Consider the following 19,070-nt stretch of genomic DNA (forward strand, 5'->3'; position numbering starts at 1 on the left):
CCGCCCACTGCTCACCCATGCGTCCACATAGTGAACAGCGCCAACCCATTGAACCTCATGTCTTGCAGAGATATGGACTTGAAACACAAGGTAACGTGTAGTTACATAAACTGCAACATTTTCTTGGGTCCACGTGGATTACAGGTTGTACAGAATGATTAGTTCTGACTCGCTGACAGTGATGTGGGGCGGAGTGGATGGTGGGGTGCCAAAGGCTGTGTGTGAGTTTAGTCTTCATGTGTGTGAGTTAAGTCTTCTTCTGTCCCAGCTACTGGTTGTCTCTCCCATTCCATTCTGTTAGTTGGACAAGTAAACCACCTTACAATCCCAGAGCTAAGGCTTGTGTAAGACTGCACTGTACCGGCAGAAAGAGCTGCTTCAAACCTTTGTTTACCTCCAGTAACTTTTGTTACTGGTTTCTGTGGACACCAGAAACAGTTAGTCCACTAACCGTTGCTGGTATCTCCACTGACCCAATACATATACAGTTCTGCCAAGTGCCAGCAAATTGCACCCACCAATATCAAAATACAAACAAACAAAAATGTCCAGGAAATGTAAATAAAAATAGAAACAAAGATAGTTGGTCACACAAAGCAGGAGCATTGCAGAAGAAATGGAAAGTCCATTTGAATTGTCACAAGTGAATGTACACTTTCCACTGATACACTGAACATCTCTCCCCCCTGCACTCAGATTTTCATAACTCACTTTCACATCACAACGCCTGCTCTCCCCCCCAACACACACACTGGAAACATCTGATTTAAATCCATTGCTTTAAGGGAAAGAAAGATAAGTGTCAGCCGCCAACAATGAGAAGATTGTTTTGAGCGCCCTAAAGCAACAGTATGGAGTGATCATGTTACCACTGGAAAAAAAATCTGCTTCTTGTCTTAAAATCTATACGCGACGGTGCAATGTGCAGTCTTGACTCTTGAGCCTCACAGACAATGTTTTAAACAAAGACATTTAGGGTTTGTGTTTGCTATAGAAAGGATCTCGGCGACAGAATCCCTTCATTCCATTCAACCAGCTTCACAAAATACTAATAAATATGTGTGATCTGAAATTTTTTTTTCAACCGGCCAGAAATAAAAGGAAACATTAACATTGAAGCTGAAGCTGTTTTACCCAGTCCCCAACAGCAGTAGCACTCCTTTGCTTGCAGTGGGTGGGCTGGGGGTGGTGGCAGCGTTTTGTGTGTCATGTTTGATTAATGCTTTCAAATTGCTGAAACGGTCCAGTGGCCCCTAATGCCCTCTCTGAGAGAGAACAAAAGCAGTGTTTCAGGTACAGTGTTTAATCTATCCCTATGGTTGCACCAAGACATATACAGTACTCTCTGCTCTGTACAGTAGCATTGCTTCACCCTCTTCACTCTCTGTGTAAACAGATCTCTTCCACTCTGGTTTTATGGTGACTGCCAGATCGATTTCAACAGGTGCACCACACAATGCTCATGTCTAAGTGCTTTAATGATTTAGTAAATATTCTCACAGTCATTCCTTTTATTAATGAAAAGCTTTTTGGTTTTTTTGCACAATTAATTCGAGTTTTCCAGAATTTTAAAGAGAAAAGACAGTCCTTCAAGTTGCCAAACTGCATGACCGTCAACACATGAGCATGGCTGAGACTTTGTTTTTGGTCTATAGTATGGAGTACAGTTCATCAGTTCGTAGTACTTCAATGACATGGAACACATATATCCAAGGTCTGATTAAACCGGCTAGAAATGACTTTTTTTTCCAGATCTCTGGCATTGTCTCACAAAGATTTTATCCAACTTTTGGGTTGCAATTGCAAAATGACTTGCCTAATGGTACTTGCTTCCTTATTTCTGGCCTTCGATTGAGACGTTCAATCGAGGGTCCATCTGCCTGTTCATGTGGACATAAATTTCAGATGGAACTATTCAAAAAGAGAAGGGAGTTTCTCCATGTCCTGGCTAACAATCCCCTCAGATTAAAATAATGGTCATTTCACTTAAGAGCTGTTTGTGGAACATTCCTGTGGGTAATTTATCTGCGACACTAGCCTACAAATACAGCCACTATACTTCACAGTAATTCTGAAGACTTTTGATACTTATCTACAAAGTGATAAGGCACTATATCAATGCAAGGGTTATGATTATTACTGTACAGTTTTTGTATGCTGTCTTTCCCGCTTTCTGGGCGCTTTTCTACCAGCAGTGTTTTTCAGGAAGTTAATTATTGTCATCCTCTAACAATACACACCTAGAAGTGCTTGATAATATGTTATTGTGCTTTAAAACAAAACTCAAAATACTGCAGATGCTGGAAATTTGAAATCTCAAACTGCATTTCACCCACAAATATACAGTCAATTCACTTTACAGTATATTCTGAAGTCCTTTGAGACATCTAGAAGTCTAGAAGATGTGAAAAACGCTACATCAAATGCAAGGATTATTATTATTATTTAACTAAAACAGAAGTCGCTGAGAACAATGCCATTGTTATGCACTCCAAGATGCTATCCCATATGAAGGGCGCTGTATATGTGCAAGTTGATGTTATTATTCCAAATCTTTTAATTGCTTAATTTTACTGGTGTACGGTTTCACAGGCGACAGGTGCCTCTGATATCTCACCAAAGTGGTCATTCTTCACATGAGCCTTCACACAAAGCAGCTCATTCAATATGCGTGGAGGACCGCGGGACACCGCAAAAACACTGTATTTTGTAACACTGTATCAACAAATGTTCACACACACGCACACAGTTCCAGTAATGTCTCTGCATAGTGGTCAGAAGCAGGAACCCTGGCTATCCCTAAAGTTCTGAGACCAATTTTAGCCCTAAACTGCTGCTGCTGCTGAGAACAGGAAACTCAGGAGACCACGATCTGAATCTGCGAATCAGATTTGCCACAATTTTTACAGTAATTTCTCCACTTCTAGACTGAAGAGAAATAGTTTCTCCCACCCCATTATTGGCTGTGGAAATTAAAGTTAACCTGGATATTGTCAGCTGATAGGACTTCTTTCCATCTTCCGGGAAAAAGTTTTTTTTTGTCACTTGGATGTCAGCCAACACCATCGCATTCATAGAATCATAGAATATTACAGCACAGAAGGAGGCCATTTGGCCCATCTTTCCTGTGCCAGCTCTCTGGAAGAGCTACCCAATCAGTCACACTCTTGCACACTTTCCCCATATCCTTGCAAATGTTTCCTTCATAAGTCCCTCTCCAATTCTCTTTTGAAAGTTGTTATTGAATCTGTTTCCACTATCCTTTCATGCAGTGCATTCCAGACTGTAACAACTTTCTACGTAAAGAAAATTCTCCTCATCTCTCCTCTAGTTCTTTTGCCAATTATCTTAAATCTATGTCTAATTAATTTAATCCATTGCAACAATTAAGTGAGCAGTAACTCTATGCTGTAAGATTACTGCTTCAAGAACTAAGCGGTGGAGATTGTGCCATTTCCTTATGCTTTCGTCTTGTAATAATTAGAACTCGTTATGATACGCTGCAAATATCACCATTTAAGCAGCTGCTGCCTGGTAAGCGGCATTGTACAACATCATCAAGGTGGCTGGCACATCAAAAGCTAGCCTGTAAAAGTACTCCTACCACACTGAAGGCAGATTTGCATCAGATAGATGCTGAAGATGAAAGTCTGAGGCTTCGGATGATAACTGCTGGAAGGTGATACCTGGATCTAATCCCTCCAAAATAAAAAACAATAATAAATTGGTCATTTTCAATCCACGACTGTTTGTGGGACACTGCTGTGCACAATTGGCTGCCGCGTTTCGCCCACAAATATACGGTCAATTCACTTTACAGTCTATTCTGTGAAGCGCTTTGAGATGTCAAGAAGACGTGAAAAGTGCTATATATTTATTATATACTATATCTGAGTTTGAAATCACGCATTCATATAGCCAGGGTTTGGAATACACCTTGTCTGGTATGCAAACAAACAAAAATTATATTTGTATAGCGCTTTCACGTCGGGAGGACATCCCAAGGAGCTATACAAGGTAAGAGGTAAGCAGCTGTTGCTCAAGCTCCGCATCTCCAACTGGTACAACCTTCGTTTTCTGAGCCAGGCAGGTCCTCAGATTCCAGGACATTACAACAAGAACAACAACAACTTGGATTTATATAGCGCCCTCCACAGCGGACGGCGTCTCAGAGCGCTTTACAGTTTCGGAACCTGGGACCGAGCCAGGGGGAGGGGGAGGAAGGTGACCAAAGGCGCGGTCAAAAAGAAAGGTCTTCAGCAGAGACCTGAAAATGGAAAGTGAGGGAGCGAGATGAAGGGAGTGAGGAAGGCAGTTCCAGAGCCTCAGGGCATAGTGGCCGAAGGCATGGCCACCGAGGGTGGAGCGGAGGACTCGGGGGACAAGGAGGAGGCCAGATCCGGAGGGACGAAGGCAACGGGTGCTGGTTTGAGTAGAGAGGAGATCAGAGAGGTAGGGGGTGCAGAGGAGTGCAGGGATTTGAATACGAAGGTGAAGATCTTGAAGTCGATCCTCTCTGGGATAAGCAGCCAGTGCAGTCTGGCAAGGACTGGGGTGATCGGGGAGCAGAGTTTTGTGCGGGTGACACAACTGATGATACGCCATCTGGCCAGGTTCATTGGTCGAACTTGGTCACTGGGGTTGTTTCTACTCATCTCTGACTATCCTCCTTGGCAGGTAAATAGGGTCTCCTTGGAGCTGAACTGGCTCTTGAATGTCAGAATGTTTTGGCAACAGAATGGTCAGAATCAACATGAAGGAGGCTAAGGAGGGGGCGAGGCGGAGTGATTGGGGGGAATGGAATTCCAGAGGTTGGGGGCCGAGTGGCTGACGGCTCTCCCGCCAATGGTGGGGCGCGTGGGTCGAGGGACCTGAAGCAGGCCAAAGCCGGCTGAGTGGAAGGAGCGAGCGGATTGGTAAGGTATTAGGAAGTCGCAGAGGTAGGGTGGGATGAGGCCATGGAGAGCTTTGTTGGTGAGGACCAGGATCTTGAACTGGATCCTCTGAAGGACAGGGAGCCAATGGAGCTCAGGCGAGAATGGGGGAGATGGAGTCACGGAGTTTTGTGCAGGAGAGGACACGGGCTGCAGTGTTCTGGATTATCTGCAGTCTGTGGAGGGAGGAGTTGGGAAGGCCGACAAGCAGAACGTTTGCATAGTCGAGCCTGGAGGTGATGAAGGCATGAACAAGAATTTCAGCGGCCTGAGGGGTAAGTTAGTGGCGGAGTCGGGCGATGTTATGGAAGTGAAGGAAGGCAGAGCGGGTCATGGCTTGGATGTGGGGAAGAAAAAACAATTGAGGGTCAAACAAGACAGTAGGTTCCTTGGTGAGTTGAAGTGTGCAACTACGGAGGTTGAAGCTGCCAGAGCCTGAGGTGCAGAGGCGCTGGTGCGAGCCAATCAGGAGGGCCTCAGTCTTGTTCACATTTAACTGTAGGAAATTTGCCCTCATCCAGGACTTGATGTCTGACAGACAGTCGGTCAGGACAGCAGTGGTCCTGGAGTTGAGGGTGGAGGCAGAAAGATAGAGTTGGGTGTCATCCACATACATGTGGAAGTTGACCCCATATCTGCAGATGATATCACCAAGGGGACATGTCATCAAGATGTCATCAAGCAGAGTCTCTGTGGTGGTCTCAGTAGACTGGTTTCTGTTTCAGGCAGGTCCACCAGTGCACTCAAGGATACCGATGATGACAGCCCAGCCCAATGGTCCATTGGCACGCAGGACTTGGAAAAACAGACCAGTCACTGGATGTAGGGACTCATCCCACTCTGCTCCTGTTAACCATGCGAAAGCCGTAATGAGTAAGATGGTCTTGCCAGATAGTGCTCTCAATGGCAAGCACTGTGGTTTTATCTGGTTAAATTGCAGCAGTACATTCTGGGATCCCCAAGTCTTGGCTTTTGCCAGGGAGAGAGGGCGCACATTTCATTCCAATGGAAAGGAATTTACATGTGTAGGTGGGATGCATGGAACTCTCAGTGTGAGTTGGATACTCTTAAGGATGGTGATAGGTTTCTGCATGTGTCAGACATCCAGTTGATCAAAAAAAAACTCTTTTTGGAATTGCAAAGAATAGGAAGTTGTTTGCCTATTAAGAAAAAAGTCACAGCATTTGAGAGTAATTACTGTGTAATTGCACATGAACAGCTGCCATAAAAATGCAAAGTCTTTCTTGCTCCAATCTCAATTACACATTTAACATGAGAGAAAGTTACTTGTGTGCCCTCAACTCCAACAAAGCAACTAATAAGAAATGAAACAATGTCCAGCATGCACGTAAACATACTCCGTTATAGGCTGATGATGCATTTTTCAAGAATAGACACTTAAATAATATATTAGTTGCTGTCTAGCGCCTATGAAATCAGTCTTCCCATTCTTCATATTCTGAATTGTTACTGACAGCTATACTACCTGGAGGCTTCTGTGAGAACCAAGAATTCAGGATTTTTCCCAACAGTTCTAGTTTCAGAATGTTTATGACATGTGTTCTTTTACCTTATGCTTCCTGCTGTTCTTAATATGAATAATATTCTCACAGGAAATATAAGAATTGCAATAATAATCCTTACATTTGGTATAGTGCCTTTTGCATCAGGAGGACGTCTCAATATATAGGGCTTGGGGGCATTTTTCACAATAGGGCAAGTGTGTGGAAGGTGCAACCACAAAGGGACGAATGATTCCCTCCCGCTTTATAGAAAAAGCAGCTTTTATGTTATCAAATGACTCCTTTAAGAAGGTGCTGCTGAGGAAATATCCATTTCCTTCTTTCACCTTCCATGTGGCTAGGCTGGTGGGAGCATGTCTTCCACCGTGAAATAATTTGAGTTATCCACCACGAAAGGTGTTTTTAAACCTTGATCTTATCATCATTGGTAATATGAGGGTAATACTGATAACTCTTGTGTGTTCTGTAGATTGTAAGAGATTTGTCTGCAGTTGTTTGAACTCTTCCAACTCTATTTTTGCATTTGCTTTGATCAGGAATACATTCTTTGATGTGGTGTTTGTTTCAAATCTATTTGTTACATGTACCACTATTTGCAGACTACTTGATCTATGACTGATGAACATGGAATATAGCCCGCATTAGAACAGTTTTATTTTTACTGGAGTTATCCTGACCCTTTGAATCTGTCAGGGTGTTCTCATCCCATCTATCTTATCTGATGATGAGACTGAAAGGTAATACTACAGCAACAACAACTTGCATTTATATAGTGCTCTTCACACCAGGTAGCGTCCCGGGGCGCTTAACAGTGGTGGAGTCTGACTCCGAGCCAGGGGGAGAGAGAGCAAGAAGTTGACCGTAAGCACAATTGAAAAGGAAGGTATTTAGGCGGGATTTGAAAGTGGGGAGGGATTGGGGGAGAGAGTTTTAGATCTTCGGGGTATAGTGACTGAAAACACGGTCGCCGATGAAGGAGCTGAGGGGACGAGGGACAAACAGGAGGCCAGACCCGGCCGAGCAGAGGCAGCTGGTGGTGGAGTCAGGGGTGAGCAAGTCGGAAAGGTAAGGAGTTGGAAGGGCACGAAAGAATTTGAAAACGATAGACAATAATACAGGAATAGGCATTTTAATATACATGTTCAACATTGAGTTAATATCGATGACTGATCACCGCAGTGTCATCATAAGGAGATGGCCTTATTACACAGATGGGTTGACCTCTTGTTTCACTGCACAAAGAGAGAAATTTGGAGAGAATTCCAACACCAATACGTTACACAATGGACCTTTTTTTTTCAATAACTGAATGACTTACACTTTTCTCCTGGTCACCCCCCCCAGATTAAACAACCATATGCAATTTAAACCCAGAGCCTCTATCTTGTCACTGCCCTCTGAGTGGTGACTGATGTGAGTGAGAATTTTCATAATATGTGAAGTTGTTATTTCATCATTATTTCAACAGGTTCCAAGAGCTTTCTGATGAGCTGCTTCTTTTAACTTAGATCTTAAAAGGCATTTGATGTTCTTTTTCCCAACGTCAATTACATCAAGGCTCGACTATGCAAACTCACTGCTTGTCGGCCTCCCCAACTCCTCCCTCCACAGGCTGCAGATCATCCAGAACTCTGCAGCTCGTGTCCTCTCCCGCACTAGGCTCCGCACCCCCATCCTTGCCCAACTCCACTGGCTTCCCATCACACAGAGAATACAGTTCAAGATCCTGGTCCTCACCTTCAAAGCCCGCCACGGTCTTGCCCCTGCTACCTCTCCGACTTCCTAACCCCCTACCACTCAGTTCGCTCCAGCCTGCTTCACATCGCCCACCATGTTATCGGCGGGCGGTCCTTCCGCCACTCTACACCCATCCTCTGGAACTCCATCCCGCAGTCCTTCCATCTCGACCCCTCCCTCGCCAATTTCAAGACCCACCTCAAGACCCTCCTCTTTGACTGTGCTTTCGATCTACTTGCTTCCCCCCAAGCCCTCCACCCTCCCTCACCCTGAACCTAAGCTCGGATCCATAACTCTGTCTGTCCAGCCCCTTGGGATGTCCTCCCGATGTGAAAGGCGCTATACAAATGTAATTTTGTTGTTGTTGTTTCAATAATTTTTCAGCAGGACACTGAAAGATGAGACAAGGAGGTCTTCCAACTTCTCACCCGTGCTTTCCTTATTATAGAATAGACGGATTCTACTCAGCTCTTGAAATATCTTCATCATTAATGAGTGTCCCAATTTGTGTTCTGGATCCACAAATGGTTTAGCCTGTGAACTAGATTCACCTAGGTTTGGCCTGTGATTTAGAAAAGCTCCAAGCAGTGAGGTTGATGATTTGGTGTTATTCGTTGATTTAGATTGTCTGACTAATCTGGGTGCATTGTTTCAGGAGTGAAATTGTATGTCAGTCTGACTGTTTATGTCAGGACTCTACCCTAACGTCCACTTCATGGACTCACTGGTGTTACTGATTTTATCACAAAAAGGGATTGCAAGGATCCTGGGATTCCAGGATTCAATATGGTAATGGTGCTCCTGAAATCCTGGGTTGCAACCTCCGGTCATAAGGCAGCAGCTGGGATCAAAGGCACCTTAAAACCTGCAATAGATCCTGTTATGTAGGACTCTTAAAGTTAATAGACATTTGTAAACAGTTACTTATAATCACTGGATAAATTGCTACTTGCCAGGACTTATTTGGCGAATCGATGCAAGTTTAATTTGCAAATATGATCATGAGTGCTGGCTTTGAGACTGCCAATGTTCAATTTGTACCACATATGTGGCGTGTGGACCTGTGGTGTTCCACTCCAAATGGAAACTTAAACAAAAAGAACCACAACACAGTAGGGTTCAAGTGAACTGTGTCTTCAAGCTTCGAACTTGGATTTAAGTCTATGGTTCTCTAGTTTTTATTCCCCCCCAAATGTTTCTCTCTGGTCAAATTCCCCAGTTTGGCTTAGTTGTGTGAAGGTGTCAGAAAGTTATGGGTTCAAGACACACACCGTGGTTTAAGGGCTTAAGTAAATGATCTAAGCTGACAATCCAGTTCAGCACTGCATTATTAGAGGTCCTTTTAATGAGACATTTTTTGCCGAGGTTCCACATCCCTGTTGTGGTGATTCAAGTGGATGTTAAAGATGCCCTGGCATTAATTTGAAGAACAGGGAGTTCTGAAGTCCCAGCCAATATTTCTGCTTTTCCAAATTCACCCCAATGCAAGGATTAATTGCTCAATCAACATGTTATTGATTGTGGGATGTTGCTAGTATTGATTAGCTACCCTGTTTATAAATAATTCTTGCATTTGATATAGCACCTATAATGTAAAATATCTGAAAGCACTTCATACACAGTTGCTATAAAGAGTAGTGCATTTGTGGAAAAAATGTGGCAGCCAATTTGTGTTCAGCAATTGTCTACAAGCGGCCAAGAAATTAATTTGAGGCCTGAAGTAACCGGTTTCCTTCTCTTTCCAAATAGTATCCAAAAGGGATCTTTGATGTCCACAGGAACAAGCAAACCAGACCACCGTTTGATGTCTCATCTAAAACAAGGCACACTGACAACACAGAGCTTCTCCAGTATGAATGTATTTCTTCATGAACTGGAATGTCAGCCTAGAACATGAGTTAAAAGTTCTGAAATGGAACTAAAACCTACAACTTTCTGACCCAGAGGTGAAAGTATTACCGACTGAGCCAAACTGACACCTATTGTTATAGTTGCCTATGACAATAGTCAGTACAAATCATTGTGTTGTTCTTTGAGACATTGTAATCACAAAATGCTATGTCAAGTACAAGCTTTTATTCATTAATTATTCACTCTCGTATTGATAATGGTGAGGGAGCATAGTTGTCTTCAGCATTTCTGGATGAGAGAATAGTTCCCACTTTGGTCACCTATCCAGTAACCCTCATTGGCGGTGTATGCTTGTAGAAGTCAGATAAGAATGTGATCGATCTGAGGTCAGATACTCTAATACTCCCTGACTAGGCAAAACAAGAAGAGTAGTCACTTGCGGCAAGGTGCTGGAGGGCCGCTGCTTGCATGACTCACTACCTTGAGATCAGATTGCATTAGTTCAATGAAAAGGAAAAAAGAAAAATCACAATGGAAGTGATGGACGCCACAAATTTCTCTGGACCTCCTCAATAGGTACATAAGACAGATACCTCCCCTCTAGACAATCAGGGAAGCAGGGCCTCTGACTCTTCGAAGTACAGGAATGTACATGACCGGAAAAAAACATTGTCGTCCATCTGGTTTGGATCTACTAGATCGCCAAAGAAAGATACTTAGATGGATACTCCATCATCACAGCAGGGAAATTGATCTGTATCCCCATTCGATCACCATGAAAATTCACATTTGTTGGACCATCACTGGCTGGCTTTAACTCATTTAAAGCACTACATTTCTTAAAGCTGTGTATATTAGTGAACGTTTATTTTCATCTGTAACCTCTCTTTATTAGGCAATTGCACTGAATTACGATGAGTTTAAATGTGTATTTGATTCCTAAATGCTTCCTTCCACAAATGAGTACATCTGTACAAAAGGCAATAGAGGATTTGAGAATATTTTATTTTCTGCTCTTTCTACTAGACTCTGTAATTTGGAGGGGTTTTTTCTGCATGAGTTTCACTTGTTTTTCATTTTGTGTCCGTACATTTTCCTTGAGGTGGTTTAAAACGATCAGTTTCAAATTAGACGCCCATGTACACAGCAGAACCAATTACAGGAAGATTAGTTCCAGTCTGCACAAGGAAACTAATTCAAACTGATGTAACATGGACAGCAGTGTGGAGAATGTGTAGCAAAACACATTTTAGTAGATTCTGAACCAAACCAGTTCTCCCTTTTGAATGGAGAATGCCCTTCGCTAGCTTTCATATGCACATGTTTTCTATCATGTACCATAGCATGAGCAAAAATTTCTGGAGAAGGGGTAAATCTCAAACCATGGATTTCGTGACAGTTCAAAGTCCAAGTAGGTGACACAATACATTACATACCCAACATGCTACTCTGTCAAGTACTATGATATAGGTCTGAAACTGTGATACCTCATGTGGGTAATACAGTATGTTTCTTAATCTCAGCTCTGATATTGTGACGAAGCATTGAGTGGAGGCCCAAGACTTGCCCAGAGAGAGGGAAGGAGAGACGCAGCATCTGCGGTATAGTCAGCCTTGGTTACTCACCAACTTGCAATTGGTCACAATATGACACCTGCAAGTTACAATCTTGCCCTCTTGGTCTTGGAAAGATTTTCTCAATGAAGACGTTAAAGTGTATCTTACAAATAAAAACCACATTTGAGAAATGTGCAGAATAATGGCTATTCATATAAACACGCAACATTTTCAGAATAAAAAATAGGTTGGTGCAGAAAAATACCTAAAATCCTCAACAGTTTATATCGACCTTGATGCCTGTTAGCTTGTGAGCTTGTCTATGAGAACCAGTTCCCCTAAGGTGCTTTCAAGTGCACTCTATTTTTCTGCAGTAGATCAGCAGTCTTAGTGTGCTTACCACTCCAAAAAGTCTCTGTTAAGGAACTGTTAAGAATCTGTGTAGCAGCCCCATACCCTTTCTGAAAAGAGGCTCTCAAGTTCATCCAGAAGACAAAAATGACATGACAGACTATGGCATGTAAGTCTCATTTGCTTCAAAGTGTAAGCATGTCATAGATCCTTCACAGCCAAACCTTAGCTCACTATATTTCACAGGTAAGTGGTTAGAAATCCTAACAACTAGTCTGTTAATATTATGGGTGTATTACAGTACAGTCTAGTTACAAACTAGATGCAGTAAAAAACAATAGCCTTTACAGGCAGCAGTAAACTCATTGAGGTCTCAAATACTGCCACTGGTCTTTAGAGCAGACCTTGTACATAACACTACTGTGAAGCAGGATAGCTTCTTGGAGCGCTTAACAGTGGCAGAGCCTGATGCCAAGCCAGGGGGAGGTGACCTTAGGCACATTCGAAGAAGAAAGCCTTCAGATGTGATCTGAAGGAAGAGGCAAGTCGGAAGGATTGAGGAAGAGAGTTCCATAGATTCAGGGTGTTGTGGCTGTAGGCACGATCACGGATGGTGGAGTGGAGAGGATGTGGGATGTTCAGGAGGGTTAGGGGAGGGGTGGGTGATGGAGTGGGGTGTTAGCAAGTCGGAGAGGTAGGGTGGTGCCAGGACATGAAGTGATTTGTAAACAAGTGTAAGGATCTTGAAACCAATCTGTTCTGTGATAGGAAATGAGTGGAGTCTGGCAAGGACTGGGTGATGGGAGAACGGAATTTGTTGTTGGTGAGGATATGGGCAACAGAGTTTTGAATTAGTTGGAATTTGTGGATGGTGGAGCTGGGGAGACCAGTGAGGAAGGCATTGGAAATAATTGAGGCAGGAGGTGACAAATGTGTGGAGAAGGGTTTTGACTGCATTGGACGTGAGGTATGTTCAGAGGTGGGCAATGTGACAGAGCTGGAGGAAAGCGGTCCTGGTCAGGGACTGGATGTGGGGAAGGAATGACAACTGGGGATCAAACCTGACTCCTGGGTTACACACAGCTTCAGTAAGTCTAACTGAAAGGCTGGGGATGTTGAGGTTAATGGAGCCACGGATGAAAAGATGTTGACGGGAAGCCAAGGAGTGCAAATAAAGAGAAGACAATGGGAAACACACATCCAATCATAGTTTAACTTTCCTATGCGGCGGAAAGGTTTCTCTAACTATCACCTGGTTCAGTTCATCAAGTACAGATTAGTTCTGGTTCAATACATTTATTCACCCCCCCCCAAAAAAAACACAGCAAAATATCACCTATCAATAGCACACAGCATATTAATCTCGCAATAGTTTAAGATTGAAGGTATTTGTGGCAACATATTATTTTGCAAACGATTTATTCAGCAAGTCTTTAAGAAGTCATCTTTTCCAGTTTACAATAGTACAGGACTTCACTGCTGTTCTCTGGTTCAGCACAGTTCACCCTCTAGAAACAAGTCTGTCTGTTTGGACCATCACTGTATATTGACCAGCAATACACAGCTGAACCACACCTGACCTTTCAGGAGCTCTGAGGATTATCCCGAGTGAAGAGACAGAGAAAAGAAATATCTTCTTTTCGGCTCGTCCAAACTCTCCATACAATTAATGAGTGTGTGTGTGTGTGGGGGGGGGGGGGGGGGGTTGGGGGGGAAAGGGGGGAAAACAACATCCACGGTTTCACTTGTCAAACAAAAGCATGAAATCTTCTTGATGTAATCCTATGATCTCAGCTGCAAATTGTTATACGGATCTCAAGAGATTTTGTGAAGTTTATAAATCTGGCTCTGCCAGGACACATTTATGCACCTATTAAGCTAATTTAGGGTTTATTGTGTGCCTGACCCGCACTGCATTCTTCTAAGTGTTCCGAGGGTTGAGAGGCGAGGAGGGAGGGGTGGGGGAAACTGCCTTTTTTTTTCACATGCAGGAATGTTCTCCTGTTTTATTAGACAGTCTGGGTTGCAATCTAAACCTGTTAAGTCCCTGGGATATATAATTAGGCAGTAATGAATAGGAAGCGTGTGTTTATCGTACGTCTGTTTGGACTTGAAGGCGGTCTTTGGCGAAGACACACCTTTGCAGCCCGGACTGTCTTTTTTTTGCTTTTTTTTGCTTTTTTTTAAAAACAAATCAATTCTGGGGCTAAACCCAATCTGCTTTAATCGTGGTGTTTTTTTGGCGTGTTGTGCGTCTCGGCCAATTGCGACCTTTCCTTGCATAAATGGCATTCGTGTAACACAGCGAATGCACAAAAGTGCAGCGACATTCGAAGCATAACGTTCAGACGTTGCTTTCCAGCGTGTGTGTGAGTTTCGATGACATCAAAACCGAATCTGAGCGAGAAATTCGCGAGTCTCGTTTATGTTAGGCATTGCTCGCCCTAAATAAAATGCAGCCGACCTTAAACTTTATAACAGATGGGAGTCTTGTTTTAACCAAGAAAAGTAGAGGGTGGGGGTAGAGTCCCGGTTTGTGAAACAGACAGGAGTTTTGCAGTGGAGAAAAGTGACCTTAACACCGAGCAAATCAAAGTGCAGCGCAGTAGTGTAATATCTCTGTGGTTGTGTGTGTGTGTGTGGGGGGGGAGAGGGAGCTTTGAGATGTGGTGAGTTGGTAGTGACTTTGGAGGCACAGTTACAGCTTGTTTTTCCGGCTCTTTTGATCGCTTCCCCCCCCCTTCGGCTCGTCCAAGCTGCTGTGACTGTGAAGGCAGCTTTGTTGCTGCTCCGCTTTGATCGCTGCTTTTTTTTTTGCAGGTGCCAGATGTCATCGCGTTTACAAGCAGCTACAGCGGTGTGTGTGTGCTGTGAATGAGTGTGTGCTGTGAATGAGTGTGTGCTGTGAATGAGTGTGTGCTGTGAATGAGTGTGTGCTGTGAATGAGTGTGTGCTGTGAATGAGTGTGTGCTGTGAATGAGTGTGTGCTGTGAATGAGTGTGTGCTGTGAATGAGTGTGTGCTGTGAATGAGTGTGTGCTGTGAATGAGTGTGTGTGCTGTGAATGAGTGTGTGTTTGTGAATGAGTGTGTGTTTGTGAATGAGTGTGTGTTTGTGAATGAGTGTGCAGGGTGTGTGCTGCGTGTGTTGTGAGTGTGTGCAGTGTGCTGTGAGTGTGTGTTGTGAATGAGTGTGTGTTGTGAATGAGTCTGTGCAGTGTGTGCAGTGAGTGTGTGTGTGCAGTGAGTGTGTGTGTGCAGTGAGTGTGTGTGTGCAGTGAGTGTGTGTGTGCAGTGTGCTGTGAGTGTGTGCAGTGTGCTGTGAGTGTGTGCAGTGTGCTGTGAGTGTGTGCAGTGTGCTGTGAGTGTGTGCAGTGTGCTGTGAGTGTGTGCAGTGTGCAGTGAGTGTGTGCTGTGAGTGTGTGTGCAGTGTGCTGTGAGTGTGTGTGCAGTGTGCTGTGAGTGTGTGCAGTGTGCTGTGAGTGTGTGCTGTGAGTGTGTGCTGTGCGTAAAATACAACAAACCGACTTGGAACAGCCACCCGATCGGAAATACACAACCTAAACAGATACACGTAGATGTTCCCATCGCCATAGGAGGAGGTCACACCAACCACACAGCAGCTGTCTTGGGAAGTGAAAGCAAAGCGCTTGGACCTTGAGCAGAAATGCTATACACATGCATCTGCTCGAAAAAGTTACACAAACTTAACCTCCCCATCCCCATGGGACTCCAGGTCCCCCCCCCCCCACCCCACCAAGTGGTGTTGCAGTGCTCTGGAGGAGGAGAGGGGAGGGGGGGGTTGCCTTGCAATCCATACCTGTAAGGGATCAGGAGGGGGGAGGGGGGGGGGTTGCCTTGCAATCCATACCTGTAAGGGATCAGGAGGGGGGGGGGGGTTGCCTTGCAATCCATACCTGTAAGGGATCAGGAGAGACACTGTGCTGCACTGTACTATCCCCATTGCAATGACTGAGCTGCCGACCCGACCCCCCCCCCCCCCCCCCCCACCACAACAACAACAACAACACAACCAAGTCACAAAACAGCCACTTTCTCACCAAATTCAAACCGAAAGCGCCCCTCCCGCCGGACTTGCGGTACAGAAAATTTACAACCCCCCCTTCCCTCCCCACCCCCCCCCCCCCCACCCCCCCCAAAAAAAAAAAAAAAAAAGTTCTTACCGTTTTGCTCCTGGCTGTTGGAAGGCTGGAACTTGTTGATTTGGGCTTCCGACCCATGATGGCGGAAGTTCAGAGAGGATATTAGCAGCAATATTAATGATAGGGACATTTGTGGGGGGGTGGGGGGGGGGAGAGAGAGAGAGAAAAAAAAACAAGGCGTGCGCTGTGGGGGCGAGAGAGGGAGAGAGAGAGGGAGAGACACACACACACACACACACTGAGTGGGTGAGTGAGTGAGGGGGAGAGAGGGAGGGAGGGAGGGAGGGGGGGAGAGGGTGAGGTGAGGGAGGGGAGCGCTTCTTCCGATCAGTCAGTGGCTTTCTCACACCGGCCGCTCTCTACCGGGCAGCCTGGCGGGTGCGGGGGGCCCGGGGTACCAGCATTTCCAGCAGATTATCACATAGTGGCTTCCACATTCCGATCCAAAGCAACTCCTTCCTTCCTTTCTTCCTTTCCTTTCCTTTCTTTTTTTCCTCTCTCTCCCTCTCTCTCTCTCCTCTCTCTCTCTCTCTCTCTCTCCCTCCCTCCCTCTCTCTCTCTCTCCCCCACTCCCTCCTTCTCTTGTCAACGTTAAACCGAATCCAGCGACGGTGCCGACCTCCCCCGCACCTCTCTCTCTCTCTCTCCCTCTCTCTCCTTCTCTCTCTCTCTCTCTCTCTCTCTCGACGGCTTTGCTACGAGGGTGAGTTGAAGTGACCCCGACTTTCGCGCTGTGTAAGTGCCGGACGCCAAGTCTCTGCTGCAAAAAGAAAACAGGCGCAGCCCCAGCGCTCTCTCCCCACACCTGTCAACTTTTATAAACTTCTGGATAACTTTTTTTTTCTCTATCCCCCCCACCCCCACCCCCCCCCCGCAAAAAAAAACAACCCCCACCACCACCACCACCACCTCCACCACCTCCTCCCAAATCTTCTCCTTAAATCGACGATCGTTTTGTTGCTTTTTGCTCCTTCCCTTTAAAACATCAGATGGCAAAGTTGTCCCTCTCTCTCTCTCTCTCTCTCCACGCACACACACACACACTTGTGTGTCTTTTTCTCTCTCCTTCTAAATAAACTTTTATGTTCAGTTAAAAAGTAGTGAAAAAGTTTCCTTTGAGAAGGAGGTGGCTCGGGAGAGAACAGCTGGATTGCATTATTCCTCCCATAACACTTTCAAGTTACTTTTTGTTACATGTTTCGAAAAAAAAAGAAGTAAAAAGAAGTTGATTTGAGTGTTTTTTTTCTGTTCTGCCCCTCTCTCTCTCTCTCTCTCTCTCTCTTTCTCCCTCTCTCTCACTCTCTATCTCTTTCTCTCTCGGTCGACTTTCAAACTCCAACCCAAAAAGAGAGATGGTTTAAAGTGCTGACTGCCTGTTACAGGGTTCTGGCTCACTGCAGGGTCTCTCCCCCCCACCCCCCTCCACCCCAAACCCCCCAAACCCCCCCCCCCTACCCAGTCAGTCCCTGATCTGCTCAGACACTGCTGTGTGGGTTGTGCTCTGAGTTCAGGGTGAACACAGACTGCCAACTGGCGACACAACAGGTGGTATAATATTGCTGGTTGCAAACCCCTCCGGAGGCAAAAAAAAACTTCAGACATCAATCTCCACAGAGAAAGCTTAATCCTCACGTTCGGTTGGTTTGCAGGTCAAAGCCTCCCCCCCCCCCCCCCCACACACACACACACACCACCCCCCACCCTTCGGAGTGTTTGCTAAGCTGTGCAGGGCATCTAGGAAACTTTTTTTTAAAAAAAATCTCCAGATCTGTCCAGTAAAATGGTACCAATCGCTCATAAACTTGGACTTCAGTCAGTCTGACACTACACCGGAGTACAATACAGGGCGAGAGGAGCGCGAGTGTGAAGGATCTGCGCTGAGTTTCAGATCAGTGTGAAGATCAGTGAACTTTGCTCGGGTTTATTCAGTGCAGGTTTATGTACTGCAATGTACCTGCACTTACTTCATCCACCGAATCCATAAATCGATGGCATTTTATTCCTTTGGCTCTTGCAGAGACTCTGCACCGACTTCCCAGAAAGTATGAGGATAAGGCTTTTACTGCCTGTCCCCACCCCCGCCCCGGGAGAGGGTAATAATTGCCATTAAAAAAAATGTCATGCAATTTTCGAGCAGAAAATAGACCTGAAATCACCCGAAAGCAGGTATCAGAAAGGACAGAAAAGCGACTCAAATGAGTAAGTTATGTGGCAAAGTCTAAGACAAAGGCGAAGAGTCCTCCCCTCAATTATGCTGCAAAACAGTATGAGTCAAAACCACTTGCAATGAAATGGTGTATTTTTAAATAAGTTAACAAAGCTCACTGGACAATCGGTGCCTCGACAACCACAGCAGCCTATTATTTAACGTGTGTGTAAACAATGTGCACTTGTCTTCTTACTTACTGTAAATAGTAAAGACAAAAACGCCTGTTAAAGTGGGATTCTGCTAAGAGGTGGCGTTTGCAAATCATCCATTGAGGCTGTCTGAGCGTCACCCTGTAATTATTCTTTCATAATTATGATTTCGGAGATCAAAAGAAAGATCTGAGTTCCCTTTGAGCTGGCAAAATCTTGGCGTTGCAGACGGTTGCGACTTGCACAGTGTGTCTGCATATGTCATGCAGTGATTTCCACATTGAAGAAGTTCTGGAGAAAGAAACCACTGATCCTGCCAGGTGGTGTGTGTGTGTGTGTGTGTGTGTTAGTGTGTGCTGGTGCCTCGACATGCAACTCCACAATGTCACATCAATCTGAGAACAGTTTGCCACCATCAGTTCTTAACCTTCCAAAATCAGATCCCTCTTATTAAATTGGTCGGGCAAAACCTCCCGAGGAAAACGAAACGTGTTGAACCCTCTCTGTTACAAGCGTTCAGTGTCAGGAGCAATGAGCAATTGAGCAATGCTCCCCAGACTGGGTTTAATGTGGGGTTAAAGCTCCCTCTTCTCTGCTCC

At 44.9% G+C, this 19,070-nt stretch overlaps 1 protein-coding gene across 2 annotated transcripts in view; it reads right to left on the reverse strand.

Moving 5' to 3' along the window:
- pdgfc (platelet derived growth factor c) overlaps positions 1-16,248 on the reverse strand; it is a 114,118-nt gene extending 97,870 nt beyond the window's left edge. For both annotated transcript variants that reach the window (XM_042342294.1, XM_042342286.1), the window contains exon 1: positions 16,135-16,248. In XM_042342294.1, coding sequence (XP_042198228.1) covers positions 16,135-16,243 — 109 coding nt within the window. In that variant the 5' untranslated portion in view covers positions 16,244-16,248. The remainder of the gene's footprint in view (positions 1-16,134) is intronic.
- Positions 16,249-19,070: the final 2,822 nt, after the last annotated feature.

The sequence above is a fragment of the Callorhinchus milii genome, unplaced genomic scaffold (genome assembly GCF_018977255.1).
Source record: "Callorhinchus milii isolate IMCB2004 unplaced genomic scaffold, IMCB_Cmil_1.0 Scaffold1, whole genome shotgun sequence".
NCBI lineage: Eukaryota > Metazoa > Chordata > Chondrichthyes > Chimaeriformes > Callorhinchidae > Callorhinchus > Callorhinchus milii.